The sequence below is a fragment of the Aethalodelphis obliquidens genome, unplaced genomic scaffold, assembly GCF_003676395.1.
Source record: "Aethalodelphis obliquidens isolate GAN/ISIS:26980383/991018 unplaced genomic scaffold, ASM367639v1 scaffold9, whole genome shotgun sequence".
NCBI lineage: Eukaryota > Metazoa > Chordata > Mammalia > Artiodactyla > Delphinidae > Aethalodelphis > Aethalodelphis obliquidens.
The window spans coordinates 43,107,574-43,127,488 of NW_020837953.1; the positions used below are offsets into that span (position 1 = coordinate 43,107,574).

The 19,915-nt window shown below is 52.3% G+C and overlaps 1 protein-coding gene across 4 annotated transcripts in view; it reads left to right on the plus strand.

Annotated features, from left to right (window-relative positions):
• The window catches only part of DHRS3 (dehydrogenase/reductase 3), a 42,194-nt gene extending 22,435 nt beyond the window's left edge, over positions 1–19,759 (plus strand). For 3 of the 4 annotated variants that reach the window (XM_027110127.1, XM_027110126.1, XM_027110125.1), the window contains 5 exons: positions 10,398–10,541; positions 11,348–11,467; positions 11,828–12,066; positions 16,425–16,550; positions 19,237–19,759. In XM_027110127.1, the coding sequence (XP_026965928.1) occupies positions 10,398–10,541; positions 11,348–11,467; positions 11,828–12,066; positions 16,425–16,550; positions 19,237–19,321 (714 nt within the window). In that variant the 3' untranslated portion in view covers positions 19,322–19,759. The other variant, XM_027110128.1, reaches the window with a different exon arrangement.
• Positions 19,760–19,915: the final 156 nt, after the last annotated feature.

Sequence of the window (19,915 nt, forward strand, 5' to 3'; positions counted from 1 at the left end):
ACTTACGGTCCCATTTCTCAGGATGGTAATACTGAAGGCCTGCACCAGGCTGGAGAGTGGTCTGCAAATGCTGCCTGTCCTCTCCCCTCCTCGGTAGCCCCACCTCAAGGTCACCTGGAGCTCTCCATCAGAGGTCAGGAGGGAGGAACTGGGGCAATGGTCAGGGGGCTTCAGCTGGTGACTCTGGCCCGAATTGCCCCACCCCTGTGTTTTGCCAAGGGCGGTCTGAGGACAGACAGGGAGAGGCACAGCCCTTGAGTTTCTGGCTGGAAGTGAGACGTTGTTCTGCCTTCCCATAGAGTCAGGCTTCGAGACGGTTTCCTTGGAGGGTTTTTCCAGCGGTCTTAGAACCAGAAATGTTCCCAAGGATCACACTAATGGGATTAGATGAGTTGCCACACTTGGTTCTGTGAGCTGTAGCTCTGGCAGGTAGTGGTATTAGGTTTTGAGGGGGTGCCCTCTGTCCTCGGGGACATGAGGCGTTCATCACAGAGGGAGACATGTCTCAGCGACTGAAAAAGAAGAGATCTGGGAAGTTCAAAAAGCAGGGACACGCACACGGATGTTTATAGCAGCTTTATTCCTAATCGCCAAAACTTGCAACCAAAAAGTCCTTTAGAGGCTTCCCTGGTGACACAGTGGTTGAGAGTCCGCCTGCCGATGCAGGGGACACGGGTTCGTGCCCCGGTCCGGGAAGATCCCACATGCCGCGGAGCGGCTGGGCCCGTGAGCCATGGCCGCTGAGCCTGCGCGTCCGGAGCCTGTGCTCCGCAACGGGAGAGGCCACAGCAGTGAGAGGCCCGCGTACCGCAAAAAAAAAAAAAAAGTCCTTCAGTAGGGGAATGGACAAATAAACTGTGGAACATTCAGACAATGGGATATTATTCAGCACTGAAAAGAAATGAACCATCAAGCCGTGAAAAGACACAGAAGAACCTTAAATGCATATTACTAAGTGAAAGAAGCCAGTCTGAAAAGGCTACATCCTGGATGATTCCAACTATATGCCATTCTGGAAAAGGCCAAACTATGGAAACAGTAAGAAGATCAGTGGTTGCCAGGGGCCGGAGGAAAGGAGGGAGACCCTAGAGGATCTCTAGGGCAGTGGAACTACTCTCCCCGATACTACAGTGGTGGATACATGTCATTATACATTTGCCAAAACCCGTAGAAGGTACAACAGCAAAAGTGAACCCTAATGTAAACCATGGACTTTGGGTGATAATGATGTGTCAGCGTAGGTTCATCAGCTGTAACCCATGTACCATTCTGGAGAGGGCTGTCGATAGTGGGGAGGCTGTGCATGTGGCAGTGGTAGGAGTTCAGTGGAAACTCTCTGTACCTTCTGCTCACAATTGCTATAATTTAAAACTGCTCTAAAAAACAAAGACTATTAATAAAAAATTATTTTTAAGAAGCAGGGGTAGTGTTGGGGAGAGAATATCTGTGGGGGTCGGGAGGACTTTACACAAAGGCCTCTCAGGTAAAGAGACATTTGAGCAGAACCTGTAAGAAGAGAGGGTGTGGGGAGGGGGCCACTTGGGCAAAGAGGACAGAGAACAGCTGGTGTGAAGGCCCTGAGGTAGAAGTCGGCTGGGTGGTTATGCAGGCAAGGAGACCAATGTGGTGGAGACCAGTCAGCCCTGGGAGGGGAAGAGCTGAGGGGGAAGAGCTGAGGGGGCAGAGAGACAGGAGCACGTTGGAGCAGGACAGGCTTGTGGTCATAGTAAACACTGTCAATTTCGCTCTGGGTGAGACGGGAGCCACTGGGAGTTGTAAGCAGAGTGACAAGGTCTGACTTACGTTCTAGAAGGATCTCTCTGGCTACTTTGTTGAGAATAGACCGAGGCAGGGGCACTGGGGCAAAGGTCAAAGCTGGGAGACCACTTTGGGCCATGGCTGTGGTCCAGGTGAGGGATGATGGGGGCTGGGCCCAGAGTGGTAACAGTGAAGGAGGTGACGGAACCAAGGGTGCTCCTGGTATACGCCCAACCACCAGCCCTGGGCGCCATGCCAACCTGCGCTCTAAAGGCCACCGGTATCCTGGCAGTAGGGCGAGGGTCATCACTGTCACCCATTCAGCAAATACTCAGTCAGCAAGACCAGGCACTGTACCAGGACAGGGTGGCGTCTTTCCTTCTTTCCGCAGGATGTGGATGCCTCGCTGTGCAGTCCTCGTCCCATGGCATGTGGGACGCCCGTGCAATGAATGGATCCATCCTTTTACAGGGTCCCTTTGATCCTGCAGGTGAAGGACAGAGGCGGAGGGCACAGGATGGGGCATCAGACCACGCAGGTTGGAGTTCCAGCTCTGCCACCTACCAGCTGAGTAACTTTGGGCATATCGGATAGCCCCCTGTGCCTCGGTTTTCTCGAGTATGAAAAGGGTACAGTATCCCCCTCCTAGAGCTGCCAGAGGACGAGGTGAGAGACCGCAGCAGGTGCTGAGCTCAGTGCAGGCAGGTAGCGAGCCCTCGTGCTCATCCCCGTGCCTCCTAAGGGACCAGCTGGACGGTGGCCGGAAGTCTCTGCCGGCCCCAGGCTGTGGTCAGCGGCTTGTGGGAAGAGGACACCGCTGGGCAATCTAATTTGAGGAGCTTCAAAACAATCCTCTCCAACAGCTGAGCCAGCAGTAGCCAGAACATTCTCTGCAGGCCCGGGCAGGGGACGAGCCTGTGCGATCCGACCACGCGGCTCCATGGGAGGCCCTGCCTGCCGCTCAGCGGTGCAGGAGCCGGAGAGGAAGGCTGGCTCTGGCCTACGTCCCTAAGAGAGAGGCCCTGTGGTGACCCGCTGAGGTCACGGCTCAACAGCGGGACACAGGTAATGAACCTGAGGCTGCTCAAAGGGCAGGGTGCAGACAGGGGTCTGGAAACAGGGCTCCCAGGAGAAAAGGCAGAAAGGAAGTCCAGGAAGGAGACAGCTGGAGATGGTACCCGATCTCTGTCATCAGTTGCCTTTTGGAAGAAGAAAGGCTGTTGGCTTGTTGGGGATGTGGGAGTGATAGGCCAGCACTCCCAATGGGTGAGAGCTAGAGGCATCCAACCCGGGTTCATTCGTAGGAAAAAAAAAACAAACTTCCGTCCTAAAGAGCAAAGGGCTGTGATCAAGAGTGTTAGCATTCAAACTTCATTCTTTTTTTTTTTTTTTTTAGCAGCAGAATCTTTGTAGAAATGACTACTATAGAAGCCCAATGAGAGTGCCACTGCCTGGATGATGGAGGATGGAGAGCCGGCTTGGGACCCTGTCTACCAAGCCCCCCACCCCTCGGCAGCCCCTGAAGCTCCTCACTAGAGCCCCCAGGGTCCCCAGAGCTCAGCGTGAAAACCTCTCCTAAGAAATCCTCCTAATGGGTGACCCGCAGCCTGCTTTGCAGCTGGACGCTTTTGACGCTGGTCTCCTCCTTCCTGGGTTGGGGGTGTGAACAAAGGAGGGTCCTCTAAATCTGGTGGAAGGATGGGAATGGGGAGCTCTCTAAGATTCTGGGGTTCAACCCCGGTCAAGGCTGTGTCCACAGGTGAGGCAAAGAAGCCCCAGCTGGGGTCTTCCAGGCATGCATCACCCCCGTGACTCCAGTTTTGTGGAGGATGGCGGGATCTTCTGTGAGCAAGGGGTGATCTATTTCTGTTCCTGGGTTAATAATAGTAGAAGTAGTAGTAATAATAAAAATAATAGCTAGCATTTGTCATGTCCTTTCCTCATCCTCTAACCACCCTTCCAAGTGGATGCTTCATAACCTTAATTTATAGAGAGGTTATGTGAGTTTTCCAAGTTTGGGTAAGTGGTAGATCAGAGAACTGAACCAAGGCTATCTGGCTCCGGAGCCCATGTTCTAGGCTACTCTACTCAAGAGAGAGAGGTCTCTTTTTGGAAATGGACAGGGATGTGAAAGAGGAGAAAGCTCAAAATGTAACTTATCCTATAGGCATACCTACTGAGAGTGTGTATATCAGTGTTTCAAATAGGACCTGCCCGCCCACAGGCGTGTCCACTCAGCCTCTCCTTGCTGGCGACCTGCTGTGTATCACACGCTCGGTTTTGCTGTTCGCTTGTTCTCATCTGGCCACAGGATAGATTTTTATTCACACCCTCCTGCTGGAGGTGCTGGGCGTGGAGAGCTATGTGCCCTCCACACTGTGACTTTCCCGCCCCTCCCCACCCTGCCGTGCTTTGGGGTCTGGTGGGTATTTTCCTTCCATCTGAGAAGCCAGCTGAACACCGCTCTGCTCCAAAACATGGGGCCCATGGGACATGCCTGCCAAAGACCTGCCCAGGGACTTAGATCTTTCCGGGGCTGCCAATTATAAACAGATGCTCCTCCTGGGACCCACCCGGAGGCCACCCAGCTCATGTCCCTGGTGGGACCATGCGCCACAGCTGAACTCCAGCAATGAACGCCAAGGCCAGGCATTTGTGTGAGCCCCTCTGGGTGAGGGAGGCAAGGCCGGGTGGAGGAGAGGCGCTCGCTGTTCTTTGATCAGCAGATTTTTCTCGAGGTCTCCTGGGACCAGTGCCATGAGACAAGCTTGTTGGCTTTTACTCTGTACCCGGCCCATGCTGGATGCTGAGGTCAGGAGATGACTGACTCGCTGGAGGACCTCCCGAGCCTGTGGAGGAGCTTGTTCACAAATAGGCCCGGCACACTCACATCTGTGCACTAGTGGCGGGACAAACAAGGGTTAGTGTTGGCACTCAGGAACATGGGTTCTGAGTCACACTATGCCGCTGCTTATAAGTGGTGTAACCTTGGATAAGTCATTTCATCTGTCTGCACCTCACCTGTGGAATGGAGAGAGAAGTCATACCTACTGGTGGGATTGTGAGTATGAAAGTGTGGATGTAAAGTGTTCAATAAATGTTAGCCAGTATATAGTGGTGTTGTTCTTGTTGTAGGGATGATGGAAGGAGGAGCCAGGGAAGCTTCAGAATTGCGGGGCCATTCAAGCAGGGTTCTGCAGGATGAATAAGAGTCCACAAGTAGCCTTGGCATTTAAAACAGAGAAAAACAGTCTGTGCTGGGCACTAGGTAGGGTCACAGTGAACCCAGGATGGGTGAGATTTAGTTCCTGCCCTCCAGGAGACAGTATGTAGATGTGAAATGGTGAGACATCACACACAGGGCCAAGTACAGTGCGTAATGAGTGAGTGTAAGCTGGGAACTCTGGAGCCCCAGTGAGCTCCCTCATGCATTCACTCAGCAGTGGGGAGAGACATGCAGATAGTCACCTCACAGTGGATGGGAGCCCTGAAGAGGCAATGCCAGGGACCTGGGGAGCAAGTCAGGGTTGGACCGGCTGTGCTGAGTTACTTGTGTGAAAAATGGCCTGTTTTGGAAATGATCTGTGGGAAAGCTTTTATTCTGACCTCCTTTTTTAAGATCATAAATGATGGAACTTGTCTTTCAGAAGCATTTTTCCTATATAGACAAGCACAAAGAAGCAAACCTATGATCCCACCCAAGACAAGCCCTGTTCTTGTGTAGCCTGGTGACGTCCACCAACTTACTACGTTTTTAGAGCTGAGATTATCCTATATGGGTAATGCTGCACCCTTTTCTCCTGACCATTTGTCCATGGTGTGAACTCTCATCATTCTAATGGCTGCAGAAGAGGGTATATCAAGGGGCTGTGCTGTGATTTTCTCAGCTCTTCCTCTCCACGGGAACTAATAACAGAAAGCAGATGCTGAACACTAGGCGGGTGCCAGCTTTTGCATGTTTCATCCTCACAAGACTCCATGAAGAGAGGAGATGGCTTTTCTCCTCCTGGGAGAGGGAATCATGGTGAAAAACCTCAGTTCAAATCCCACCTCTGCCCCTTGGTTGCTGTGTGACCTCAGACAAGTTGCTTAGCCTCTCTGAGTTGCAGTTTCCTTAGATATACAACGGGCATAATACAGCAACCACAGAAATGTCCCAGTTTCAACAACGTTCCCCTTTTTATTCTTTATCCGACTCACAGCGGTTTGTGTCCGGCTGTTTTCTCATTCCTTCGCTGTCTCCCTGAGGCAGAGACCATGTCTGTTTTGCTCTCCGTTAAATCCCGCAAAGGCACAACACCCAGCCCGCTGCAGGCCCTCTGCGCGGTCCTGTCGAGGGGTTGTGGATGTTGAGGGACATGAAGCTGAGGTCTGGGTGGGAATAAACACTGGTGTGAGGACTCAGGGGATTTGGGAGCAGAATTCTCAATGCTCAGAAAAATCCCACCATCCCTCGGGTTTCAGGGGTGCATCTGAGGAGGACAAAGGCTCCGGGTTCAAATCCTGCCCCCGCCACCCACTGAGTGCGACTTTGGACGAGTTAACTCAGCGCCTTTGAGCCAGTGTCCTCAGCCATAAAACGTGGATCGTGGGCTTCCCTGGTGGCGCAGTGGTTGAGAGTCTGCCTGCCGATGCAGGGGACGCGGGTTCGTGCCCCAGTCCGGGAAGATCCCACATGCCGCGGAGCGGCTGGGCCCGTGAGCCATGGCCGCTGAGCCTGCGCGTCCGGAGCCTGTGCTCCGCAATGGGGGAGGCCACAGCTGTGAGAGGCCCGCGTACCGGGAGAAAAAAAAAAAAGTGGCTCGTGATAGCCTTCAGCTTTGGGGGCTGCTCGGGGGTTCAGGCTCGCTGCGAGGTCAGCTCCGAGGGAGAGGAGGGCGGGACCCCGTGCCTCTGCTGGGAGGCCTGGGACGCCAGAGGTCTTCACCCCCCCTTCCCTCCTCCTCCCCGGGACGGAAGCTAGCCATTTGCCCCCCGAGGGTAGGGGAGGCCAAGGGGTGTCTAGTGCCCCTGAGCTCTTATTTTATAAACTCGGCTTAAGCGTAAATCCCGGGGCCGCTGACCCTCCCCAGCTGCGCCCTGTCCTGGGAGTTGATTAAGAGGAGGCCATGTTGGGTTCCAAGGGCTCATAAATCTGCCCCCTCCCCAGGCTGCTTACCCCACGCTCCTCTCAGCCCCTTGCCTCCCGCCCACCCCATCCTTACCCGCATTTGGGCACTGGGTGGGACTCCTGTCCTGTCAGCTGTCCGGGGTCACCCCCAGGTGACTCTGGTGAGAAGCCACCCGGACCAGCCTCTGAGCTGTACCTGCCAGGTTCCTGGTCGGTGACTCTGGGTCCCCAGAGGGGTCCGGGCAGGGCACTGGAAGAGGAGGGACAGTGGCTGTAGCAGCTCCAACTGGGCGGCTCCTAGCCAGGAAGGGCCCCCATCCCCCCACGCAGCGCTCTCCCTCACCTCCCACCCCCAGTGGCTCAGTTACTGGAAGGCTCCATCGAGGTGACCAGCCCTGGCCTCCCTGTCACCATGGAGACGCACCTGGGTCCTAAGACAGGAAGATGCCCAGCCTGGCTCCCCAGGGACTCGCCTGAGGAAATGCACAGCAGTGCAGAGGCTGCACACACATACACACACACACACACACACACACACACACGTGCACGCGTGCAGAGAGAGGCACATTCACTCAGACACGCACAGAGAGAGACACACAGTGAGGCACACACACACCGGCCTGGGCCTCACCTCACAGCTCAGTCCTGGGTGGTTCTGAGGCTCTGGGTGAAAGTCCGGGTCTCGCCGACTCTTGGGCTAAGCAGCCTCTGTGTTGAAGGTTCTGGGACCCTAAATGGCTCAGTCGAGGAAACTGGGCTCGTCTCAGCCTCAGAGAGGCTATTTAACCACCTCCCGTCCTGTCCCACCTACGGCCATGAACTTTCGTTCATTCGCTCAACAAATAGCACTTGCATTGCTGGGCCCTGAGATATGAAATGAACAAGGCAGGATCAGGGCCCCCGGGAGCTCCCTGCTCAGAGGGGTGGGTGGGGTGAGGAGGACAGAAAGCAAACCCGTCACAGTGTCTGGGGAGAGGTGGGGCCTCTGAGCACAGAGCATGAGGCCAGCCCCCCAGCCCACCAGGGGCATCCTCAACAGACCCCCAAAAGGACATGGCCAGACCTCAGCATCCCACCTGGGTGTATATACGTGGAAGACAGTGGGGCACAGCCTTCGTTTCGCCTCCCTCACCCTAGCCCCTGTTTCCCTCTCCAGGGTGTCCTTCTAGCCATGCAGACCGAGCTGGCCTTCCCTGTTCCCTTTCTGCTGGTTTTCTTGTGCTCCCAGGCACCTGGACCGCTGCGCCTTCCAACAAGCCCCTACCCCCACTTTAAGCTTGCCTTCTCTTGTCCAGAAGTTCTCAGAGTCCCGGAGGCTCCTCTCTCATCCTCAGCCAGGCCCTAGGAAACTCTGCAAGCCCCAGGGTCCTGTTCCCCATATGAGATGGATGTGGGATGGGGTTAGGCAGGGACCAGGGTATGAGAAATGAGGCCAAGGATTTCCTTCACCTCAGACTGACATACTCAGAAATTACATGGATGGATGATGGAGTGGGGTGGATGGATGGATGGATGAGTGGATGGATGGATGTGAGGAAGGATGGATGGACAGACAGGTGGGGTGACAAGGGAGGATGGAAGGAAACTAGGATGACAGTGACTACCAGGCAAGAGTGAGGTCTGATATGGTGGAAGATGCCTGAACAGATGTTTATCTCTTCTCCGTGAAGGAATCTCTCCAGCCTCTCCTGGAGGAACACATTCTAAGTCTGTTTTTAGTTCAACAGACAAGAAAGTGTCCCTTGGAGCCTGTCTAATTGCAGACCTTTTGCTCTTGAAGGACTTTTGTGGTCGTGGAGGGTGGCTGATGGAATTCTCCCTCGTAAAGCCTTTCCTGTATTTCAAGACTCCAATTAAAATAAATAAACTGGTTGGACAAGGTGGGGTTTTCAAACTGGGCTTTCCCAGAGATGTTTCAAGAGTTGAAAGAACACTTTTATTTTCCTTTAAGAAATATTTCGAAAGTTTTAAAAACTCTAATAAAAAAGTCAAATCCATGGAAGCCACCAACACATTTGTGTGTCCCGCCAGCTAACCCATTTTGTGCCTTTTTTCGTTATGTGAAAGTTCTGAGATTTCAAGGTAAACAATTGATAAACGGTTATCACCAACAACTACTTATCTGCGTGACTTTTCTCCTTACCGAGTCCAGAGCAAAGTACAGAAATCAGTTAGATGCTGGTCTGGCGTGACTGGAGTTAGTCCATCACTCCCACTTGAAAATGTTTGTCTTCGCAGCTCAGCCCTTCTACTCTCATTCGTTGCTTTTAGTGTAAGAAAATATGGAGTTGGACGTGTAATTTGTTCCTTTTACTGGTTTCACATATGGGGTTCCGTGTTACGTTTTATTTTTTAAGGAGAAATTTCATTAATAATTTTTAAAAGAAAGAGAAGAAACAAAAATAGAAACCCATTAGATTAATCCCCCAGGAGACTTTTATCTCTTCCTTTCTCTGATTCTCTCCAGCCCCCAGCCTTTCTCCCTCTGTGCTGATTAAGCTGGGTCTCAGGATTCTTCGTTCCCTGTCACCCGACCCTGGTTCTTTTACCAACAGGGGCCTCTCTGGACCCAACGACGTACCATGGGAAGGAGTGTCATTCTCCTGTGGGTCACGGTTGAGAATTAGCCCGGCCTCTCTTCTGAGCCTTTTATGGCCAGCCATTCATAAATTTGTCCAACCCCCTTTAAGGATTCATGTCTTGGTTCTGCCAGGGTCACTTCCTGGTCTAATGAGTCCCGCGTTTATTACCTGCGGGGTGAGGTCGTGTTTCCTTCCCCAGAGGAGCCCAGCTGCCTGTCTTCCCGGCCCTCCTTCTGCCGGACCACAGCTGGGTGGAAGGGAAGGCTTTGCGCAGCCTCCAGGCACCTCACGGTCAGAACCTCGCAGTCCATTCATCGGCGGGGCTCTAGACCTCAGTGGTGAGAAGGCCAGCTTGTTTCTAGCTCAGAGCATTCTGGAACATTGTACAGAAAGAGCTCTACTACTACTTTTTTTTTTTTTTTTTTTTTTTTTTGCGGTACGCGGGCCTCTCACTGTTGTGGCCTCTCCCGTTGCGGAGCACAGGCTCCGGACGCGCAGGCTCAGCGGCCATGGCTCACGGGCCCAGCTGCTCTGAAGCATGTGGGATCTTCCCGGACCGGGGCACGAACCCATGTCCCCTGCATCGGCAGGCGGACTCTCAACCACTGCGCCACCAGGGAAGCCCTCTGCTACTACTTTTAACTAGGTAGGATCATTGGAATTGGGCCGACAGGAGACATCCTCCTGGAAGCAATACGTGAGAAAGACTTGTGAATCACGCGTCCACCAATGGGTCATGAACAGGCTCAGAAACTCCTGGTTCCCTTCAGAGTAGGCTACATATATCCCTTTAACAAATCATACTGTGACTTTGCATACTCTCTTTGAATGGAATCAGGGAGGCCAGTCCTGGGGCAAATTACATACGGAATTTCTGGTGGCAATCATCGAATCACGATGGCTTCCTTAATGACCCCGTGTTCAGTACTGCTATCCTCTCCTTCCAGATCGTTCTGTGGGGCCGGACTGAGAAATGCCTGAAGGAGACGACGGAGGAGATTCGGCAGATGGGCACCGAGTGCCACTACTTCATCTGCGATGTGGGCAACCGGGAGGAGGTGTACCAGACGGCCAAAGCTGTCCGGGAGAAGGTGGGCAGCCTGCGAGGGGCCGGCCTCAGCTCTGCCAGACACTGGGGGGGGAATGCTGGCCAAAGAGAACATTCTCACGTGGCCTGGGAGAGAGCTTTGCCTATGGCAGAATGGCTATTTTCAGGGCATCTTGGAGGGCTTTCCTACGAAGCTGGCCCAAGTTGTGTGTGCGTGTGCGTGTGTGTGTTGCAGGGGGCAGGGACTAGGGCATAGGTTGATTACGTAAGCGGTCTGATCACCTGTTGTCCCCTTTGGAAGTTTAGATCTTGTGAGTTTCTATCCTAGATCCTGGGGGACAAATGTCCCATTGCCCTCTGGGAAAATCCCCGACTCCAGCCATCTATTTAGACTGAATGCATCACTGAGCTCCAAGAGAGCAGAAACCACCATTAGATATCTGACACATGGTAAAGGTTAACTATTTTTATGTAACAATAACCTCATTTACAATAGATGTGCTCTGTGCCAGGTACATTATGTGCCATAAATTATTTCTTTTTTCTGCCTTTTTTTTTTTTTGCCACACTGCACGGCTTGCAGGATCTTAGTTCCCTGATTGGGGATCGAACCCAGGCCCTCGGCAGTGAAAGTGCAAAGTCCTAACCACTGGACTGCCAGGGAATTCCCAGCCATAAATTCTTTCTGATCCCCAGAACGACCCTGGTATGGTTATTAGCCCCATCTTACAAATCAAGATTGATGCTCAGAGAGGTGATGTGACTTCCCAAGACCAGGTCCCTCCTCTCCAAGTGCAAGCCACTGGGGCTGCCGGCCCTAACGGCCCCTCGTCCCCCTGTTGCCCACAGGTGGGCGACATCACCATCCTGGTGAACAACGCCGCCGTGGTCCATGGGAAGAGCCTGATGGACAGTGACGATGATGCCCTTCTCAAGTCCCAGCACATCAACACCCTGGGCCAGTTCTGGGTAAGTTTATTCTGAGCCTGAGCCAGCCCTGGGCATGTCAGTGACATGCTTCTTCCCTCCAGGAATCCTGGGAGCTGTAGGGGAGTGGGGAGAGGCTTGCCAGGGCTTGGGCTCAGGCCAGGGGGGATGTCCTAGGATAGGGTGACCGGACAAGACGAATGACCGGCTGCCCCAGGAGGCATCTGGACTTTCTGAAATGTGGGGCTCAGTGCCCTCGGCCCGCACGCCTCCCATCCCAGGAAAGCCTGGTCGCTGGCGTAGTATGTTGTGTACCGGCTGGTCTGTTCTCCCTGAGGGGGGCGGTAGAGGGGCTGTTGGAAGCCGTGGCTGCTGCACACTGACCTCCCCACCCACCCTTAGACCACCAAGGCCTTCTTGCCACGGATGCTGGAGCTGCAGAACGGCCACATCGTGTGTCTCAACTCCGTGCTGGCGCTGTCTGCCATCCCCGGCGCCATTGACTACTGCACGTCCAAAGCCTCAGCCTTCGCCTTCATGGAGAGCCTGACGCTGGGGCTGCTGGACTGTCCAGGCGTCAGTGCCACCACCGTGCTGCCCTTCCACACCAGTACCGAGATGTTCCAGGGCATGAGGGTCAGGTCAGTGGCAGGGGACCCCCTCTCCGAGCCAAGTCCCTCCAGCAGATCGGATCAGGAGAAAGACTCGTTACACACAGAGACCCAAAATCTTAAAATAACCCAGAACCCTTTATCTCTGGCTTTTTGGTCTCGTACCTGATTCTCCATCTGCAGGGCAGTGGGGTTCTATAGTGGTTTAGGGTCCTGCTTCTCGGGTCAGGGGGCTTGTACAGAGTTCCCATGCTAAACGCATGCAATGGAATACTACCCAACTATAAAAAGGGAACCAAGTATTGGTAAGTGAACAATATGGATGAATCTCAAATGTTGAGAGAAAGAAACCAGAGACATAAAAGTGCATTCTGCATGATTCCATTTGTCTGAAGTTCTACAACAGGCAAAACTGGACCGAGGTGATAGAAATCAGAACAGTGGCCACCCCAAGGGGAGTGGGGACATAGCCTGGCAGAGAGCACCAGGGAACATTCTAGGCTTTTAGAAATGTTCTCTCTTCTTGATTTGAGTGGGGGTTACATAGGTAAAAATTGATCCTGCTGGACACAAGATTTATGCCTTTTATTGTATGCAAATTATAGCTCAGTTTAAAGAAATACCGAAGCCCACCCACCCCTCCTCCAGGCCACTTAAATCAATGGGAATGGGAACCACTGGTTTAGAGCTTGTGCTTTGGAGCCAGGCCCCTGGGGTGTGTGTGACCTTGAGCCCAATTAGTTCCCACTCCTGCCTCTGATGCTAATCTGTAGAATGGGATGATGGGAATGTCTACCCTTAGGGTTCTGTGATAGGGATAAAATGGGGTCTAGCATGCAACACCGTATGTGCTACATAGTAAGTACCCAGTAAATGGTGCTATAACGATGTGCGCTCGTGAAGGGGCATAAGATTATAGATAAATGAAAACGTGGAATCATCCCAAAACTATTTTCCTTGTTTTTTGCAATGCAACATATAATGATAATTTTGCTTTCTAAATGATATGCATCAGCTTCTTCCAAACATGAGGATAGCGTGGAAGTGTCATTGTGAGAGTTTCCTGAGAGTGTAGAAGGCATGTGGCGTAGTGCCTCAGGGTGGGAATCACTCAGAACACCTTAGTGATTATCACTGAGTCTGGTTTTGCTATCAAGAATCAAAACACCTGGTCTTGCAGACATAGATATGGAGAACAGACTTCTGGTTGCCAAGGGGGAGGCGGGGCAGGGGAGGGAAGGAATGGTAGTTTGGGATTAGCAGAAGCAAACTATTATATATAGGATGGATAAACAACAAGGTCCTACTGTATAGCACAGGGAACTATATTCAGTATCCTGTGACAAACCATAAAGGAAAAGAACATATATGTGTGTGTGTGTATAACTGAGTCACTTAGCTGTACAGCAGAAATTCACACAATATTGTAAATCAACTATACTTCAATAAAATTAAGGAAAAAACACAACTCCCTGTTTGGAATCACACCTCAGCTACTGAAGGGTGACGAAATCTTGAACCAGTTTTGTTACCACTCTGAGCTTTACTTTGCTCATCTGTCAAAGTGAAAATAATACCTCATAGGATTATTGAGAGAATTAGAAATAACACATGTAACGTATCCAGTGTGAAGCCCAGGGCATGTGAGATGCTCAGTAACGAACTGCTGCTCTTATTATTTTTACTAACAAACATCTTCATAAGTGCATAAGTTATCAATCTTCCTAGCAGACTTCAGTCATCACAGATGTATATATTTCCACCTGACTTATATGCAGTTATCATAGAAGCTGAATTTAGAGGAGGCTGGATTAATGACTATTAATGTTCCATGTTGGTTTTTTCCCCCCATGATGTCTTGGTTTGGTTTCTTTTCATCTGGGTATACAGGAGGTGCTCAAACAATGCATATTGGATGGAAGTGCCGCAGTGGCGACCCATGGTTCTAATCGGGTGCCCTGAAGTGGGCAGGACATTCACAGACCTCGCATCCCTGTGCCTGTTTCGCCTTCTGGCATAGTTTCCTCTCCATCACTCTAAGAAGGAAACCCAAGGCCTCCCCCAGATCATTTTCCCACAGTGGCTCAGAATGTGGGCCCAGGCTGCGGGGGCCTAATCCCAGCTCCCTGTGACCTTGGGCAAATTACTTCGCTCTCCTGTGCCTCGGTTTCCTTGTCTGTAAGAAGGGATTGATAATGGTACCCTGGCCTCACAGGCTAGATGAGCTCCTGTGCGTGAATCAACTAGCCAGCTGGCGAGTAGTGAGCACTAGGTGAAGGTTAGTTACCTGTGGATTGCAGGTGAGCCCCGAGGGCTTGGGAGAAGGGCAGTAAAATGTTGATTGGTACCTAACCAACTGCCATTTCAGGAAGGAAGGAAGGAAGGAAGGAAGGAAGGGGAAAAAAAGAAAGAAAGAAAAGCATTGGCTTCCTCTCCAACCATGCTTAGCAGCTTCCATGCTTAGCAGCGTCCCAGGGTTGAGGGTGGGAGACATGTTTAGGGCAAAACTGATGGGTTTTCTGGCAAGAGTGGCCATACAGGTGGGTGCTGTTGTTTGTAAATTGCTCTTTACTGATCTTCTTTATGTTCCAGCCACACCAGACACCTTACAAACGCTTCTGCGTTTGACCCTCCACAACCCTGCGAGAGCTCTTATCCCCATTTCTCAGATGAGGAAAGTGAGGCTCTGAGAAGCAAAGTTACTTGCCCAAGACGACACAGATAGAAATGGGCTGAGCGTGCTCTTTCAGGGGGTTTGTGCAGCCTCCGTGGGAGTTCGTAGCTCTGCCGGTTCCCCGGGTGCCCATCCCACACACCACGGAGGAAAAAGGGAAAGCCCCACCAGCGGGCGTGTGTGAGGCATCCCCTCTGTCAGGTTCTCCCGCAGGGATCCTACCAGGAAGAGCCCCCTGAGCCCACGGAGCTTGGTCTGTCCATCCTGTCTTCCAGTCCCCCCAGAAGCAGCCCTGGCCCAAGTGGGGGCTGGAAACCCACACTGTCCACCGTATCTGTGGGGCTCCAGCGTCACGAGCCGTCTCACGCGTCCATCTCCACAGGACCCTGAGGCCGGCCCTTCCAGACTGCAGGGTCGTGGGCATCTTGGCAGCCCGTCATGATGGCAAAGGAAGCCAAGGGTTGGGGGCGAGCTCTGTGGACTCTCTGAGGCCAGCCAAGCCCGCGCTGGGGGCCCAGGAGTTGCCTTTTGCTCAGGGTGACATCATCCCCGGGTGACTCATCACCCTCAGTCCTCCTGGTGCCGGAGCAGCTCACCAGCCCTTTGTGGGACTGAGGTCAGAGCCAGCAGCATCAGTCCTGCACCTATAGGCCCAGGAGCGGTGGGACAAGCAGCAAGTGAGGGACAGGGGAGACAGAGCACGGGTCTGGGGCTCCTGCGGGCCTGGTTTGACTCCCCAGTCCCCACCATCCCCAGAGCCTCGGCTTCCTTCTCTGGCAGTTGGAGCAAATGATGCCTGTTGATCACTCAGCACAGGCCTGGCGCTAAGGGAGCATCATCCCTGTACGGGTCTCAGGTCAGATGTCTCTGAACAGGCATGAGAACCCCCTGATGTTTGCTTACTCAGCCATTCATTCATTTATCAACCCCGTGGAAACGCCCTGTAGATGTTTGAATGAATCGGTGAGTGTATCCATGAATTAGGGAATGAGTGAGTAAACCAGCAAGTGGTAGGGGAATGCCACATCGTTCAGTGTCTACCCACTCAGCAAGCATTTATTGAGCACCTACTATATCCCAGACACTGCACACAGGGCATACAGCAGGGAGCAAGACCCACCAGACTTCTGCCCTTGGGGAACTCACAGGCTGATGGGGGAGACAGGCCATTCACAGGAAACAAGCAGACAGGCAAGGCCATTCTCGATTCAGTCAAGGCAATTATCAGGGGGCCGAGATTAGAGGGCACTCTGAGTGGATGGGAGGAAGGAGCCAGGCTGATGGGACAGCTGAGATGGGAAAGATCTTAAGTGACAGGGTTGGCAGGATCGTTGGGGCAGGGTGAGAAGGAGGAAAGGTGAGGCCCAGAGTGGGTAGGACTGAAAGCAGAGCGAGGGGCCCCAGGAGGGCTTTAGCAAGGCCAGACGGGATATGAGAGAGGTTTGGGGGAGCCCTCTGCAGTGCCGTAAGAATGGGTCCCAGGTGGGTGGGTGGGCTAGAAGCCCTCAATTCTCAAGGGGAGACTTGCTGGGAGGAGTGAGAGGAAGAGGAACTCCTGACACATCCCGGGCGGCAGGGAGAGTGTTCCAAACAGGTATCAAGTCTCCCACACAGGAGAAGCCAAAGGGATGACGCTGACATGTTAGCCACAGGGGTTTTCAGCAGAAGCGCTCGCTTCTCAGGGGAAACCCACACTGTCTCTTCCTGCCTGCAGGTTCCCCAACCTCTTCCCGCCCCTAAAGCCGGAGACCGTGGCCCGGAGGACGGTGGAAGCCGTGCAGCTCAATCAGGCCCTCCTCCTCCTCCCGTGGACGATGCACGCCCTCATTATCTTGAAAAGGTATGGGGCTGGGGGAGGAAGCTCTGGGTCAGGGTCATGCTGGCCATTTCCCCTTCTCCCTGTGGACCCTGGTGGGGAAGAGGACTCAGGCAAGAGAAAGTACCCCGGTGATTGATTAGTCATGTCTGCCTGCTGTGGGCGTGAAAGTGAGAGCAGTGGCACGTGTGCCATGGATATACTATCCTTACTAAGGAGTGGCGGTTCTCAAACTTGTTGGTCTCAAGAACCCTTTACAATCTTAAAAATTATTGAAGAACCCAAAGTGCTTTTATCTCTGTGAGTTGTATCTATTGTATTAGAAATTAAAACTGAGAAAATATTTTATGGGATTTATACATTTATTCATTTATATATAGCAAGAAAAAATCCATTCAGTGTTAACGTAAATGATATTTTTGTGAAAAGTAAATGTATTTTCCAAAAAAGAAATGTAGTAAGAAGAATGGCATTATTTTATATTTTTGCAAAGCTCTTTATTATCTGAATTAATTGAAGACAACTGGATGCTCATATCTGCTTCTGATTTTAATCTGTTGATGTCACATGTCACGTAGCCTCTGGGAAACTCAGCTGTACACTCATGAGAGAATGAGACTTAAAAAGTCAAAACCTGTCTCAGTATTATAATAAAAATAGCTTGACCTGGCAGACAGACCCCTGAAGAGATCTCAGGTACCCCCAAGGGTTCCTGGGCCACACTCTGAGAACTGCTATTCTAGAGACTAAGTCTTGGCCCTAGCCTTCAGGAAGTTCAATCTAATAGGGAAGACTAGCGGTCCAGTGGTTAAGGCTCTGCGCTTCAGCTGCAGGGGGCACGGGTTCAATCCCTGGTTGGGGAACTAGGATCCCGCATGCTGTGTGGCATAGCCAAAAATAAAATAAAATAGAATCAAATTTTAAAATGAACGTCAGTTAATGGGGAAGACAGGGATTTCGTTGCCAAAGGCTCGGGATTCACAGAAACATCCCTGGTGGGATTTACCAGGGCAGACCACCTTGGGGGGTAGGCTTTACAGAGGAGACCATCTTCCTCCAAAATGTGCCCAGCATCACATTCCCTAGAACTTTCCAGACTCTGGGCAACAAACCATTCCCATCCCACTCCCACGCTGAAGGGGCCATTGCAGGTGCCCCACTAAACACTGTTTTCATAGGCCTCTCGTGCTGCACAGAGAGCTTTGACCCCGGAGCCCGAGTGACCGTGGACTCTTGGCTCCCCTGGGCCCCCAACCCCCAGATGACTGAACCCCTCTGACCTGAAAGGCCTTTTCAGGAGGTGAAGCACCCAAGTGCCTTTATCGGATGTCAACCCCCAGGAAACCAGGTTCCCCTCTGGCTGCTGTGGACACAGTGGGCATCTGAGGAGCTACTCTAACTGCAGGCAAGAAACCTCAGGACCCGGGGACACATCAGTCCCTTTCAGTGACACAGAGTAGGGGACTCCGGGCATTCAGGCCACACCTCAGCCTCCCTCAGTCCATCCTGACTGTTGCTTTGAGATGCTACTTGGCCGCCTCTGTGAGCCTTGGAGAGCAGGGACTTGGATCCTCACCAAAGCCAAGCTGATCTTCCACCGCAGGGAGCTTCTTAGAAGCTTTTGGGGACATTCTAGAAAAAAAGCTAGTTTGTCTAGAACACCTCAGCACTCTCCACAGTAAGCACCCAGCCTACATTTTGTGTTCTATCCCCCACTACTTTCCCACAAGAAGCAGAGGCCAGTCCCTCCCCATTCCCTGCACGGCACCTCCTTTCACCTTCCCCAAGAGAAATCTTCACAGGCTCAACTCTAGTGCCACCACCCCCAGGAAGCCTTCCAGATTGCTCCAGCTGGAAGTGAGGCTTTCCCACGTTGCAACTAGAATGGACCAGGGCCCTTCAATTTCATTCAACAGAGGAACTGAGGGCGTCTCTCTACTGGGCCCTGTGCTAAGTGCCGGGATCGGAGATGAAATATCTACCGCAGAGGCACCCATGGACTTGACAAGTAAACAGCAAGCACAACTCCGGGGGTTGTTGGGGAAGCATAGAGCTATGGGGAGCCCCAGGAAAGGCCTAGGGGTGAGTCTGGGAAGTTTCCTACAAGAAGCAAGAAATTGTGTCATGCTAAAGAACAAGGCCTGAAGGTATATGCAGGTGTTTTACTATCTGGAGGGACATAAAGGATGAGACGTAACACCTGAGGTCCCACCTATAGGAAAACATCACTATGCAGTGGAACAAACTTGGCCGAGAATCTTGAGATGGCAGAGGACAGATTTTGGCATCAACTGTATCATGTGCACAGTGTGGCTGTTTCATAAATAATACATGGAAAAAAAAGAGGAGGTGACACCCAGTACCTAACTCCTCAGCCCCACACAGTAAATATTTGTTGAATAAGTGGCATTTGGAGTTAATTGATCTCTGAGATACGTTTGGGCCCTAAAATGCTAAGAGTGTGGCTTTGAAAGTTTGTAACACCCACCCTTTACCTTGTAAATAGCTATTTACCTACTTACTTGAAAGCCCTTCCTCCATGGAGGGGTGGGTTGTGGTGGCTTGTCGGGGGAGCCGGTGTATGTTGGAGAGAGGGGTGGGGAGAGCTTATGGGAACCATCACTTTACTACACCCCTTGTATGGCTACCAGTGACCCGGCCACTGGTCTCCCCACTAACCATCTTCTCTTTTCCCTCCCCACTCCACCAGCATACTCCCACAGGCTGCCCTCGAGGAGATCCACAAATTCTCAGGAACCTACACCTGCATGAACACTTTCAAAGGGCGAACATAAAGGCAGGACGCAAAGACAGGCTTAAAAGCCACAGAACCTGAGGGGGCGTGGGCACCTGGGCACACGCCCATGTGCCTGTCCCTTGACACACTTCTGCTGCATGAGCAGGACTGCTCCTCCCCTGGGGAGGAATCTGGCTGTGCCCCCAGGCCAGCCCCAGGACCTTTGCACAGGACTGACGGGTGTAACTCTGACCCCCGTGGGGAGGCAAGAAACCAGCCAGCAGCTGCCTTGACACTTTTGTACATTTCTGATTCTGTAGAGTTCATTGTTAAATCGCTTCTCAAGTCTAACCAGCCTCGGCAACGTGCATAGACTATTTCCGGGAGGGACTGTGCCCACGCACTCCTCCTTCCCCTCCAAACTCCACTCATCCTCAGCTTGTGCAAACTGGTTGAACGGCAGGAATACAAAATAAAGAGAGATGGCTTTTGCGAATTCCTTTGTTGAAATCCTTGACCTCTGGTCCTTAGTGGTCAGTGGGGAAGGCACCAGACCCAACCACAACACCCCATCCTTTGAGAGAGAATTGGTCTGCTCAGGGTCCCCAGCTGCCGGGAGTGGAGTAGGCAAGAAGGAGGCAGAGATCGGGAG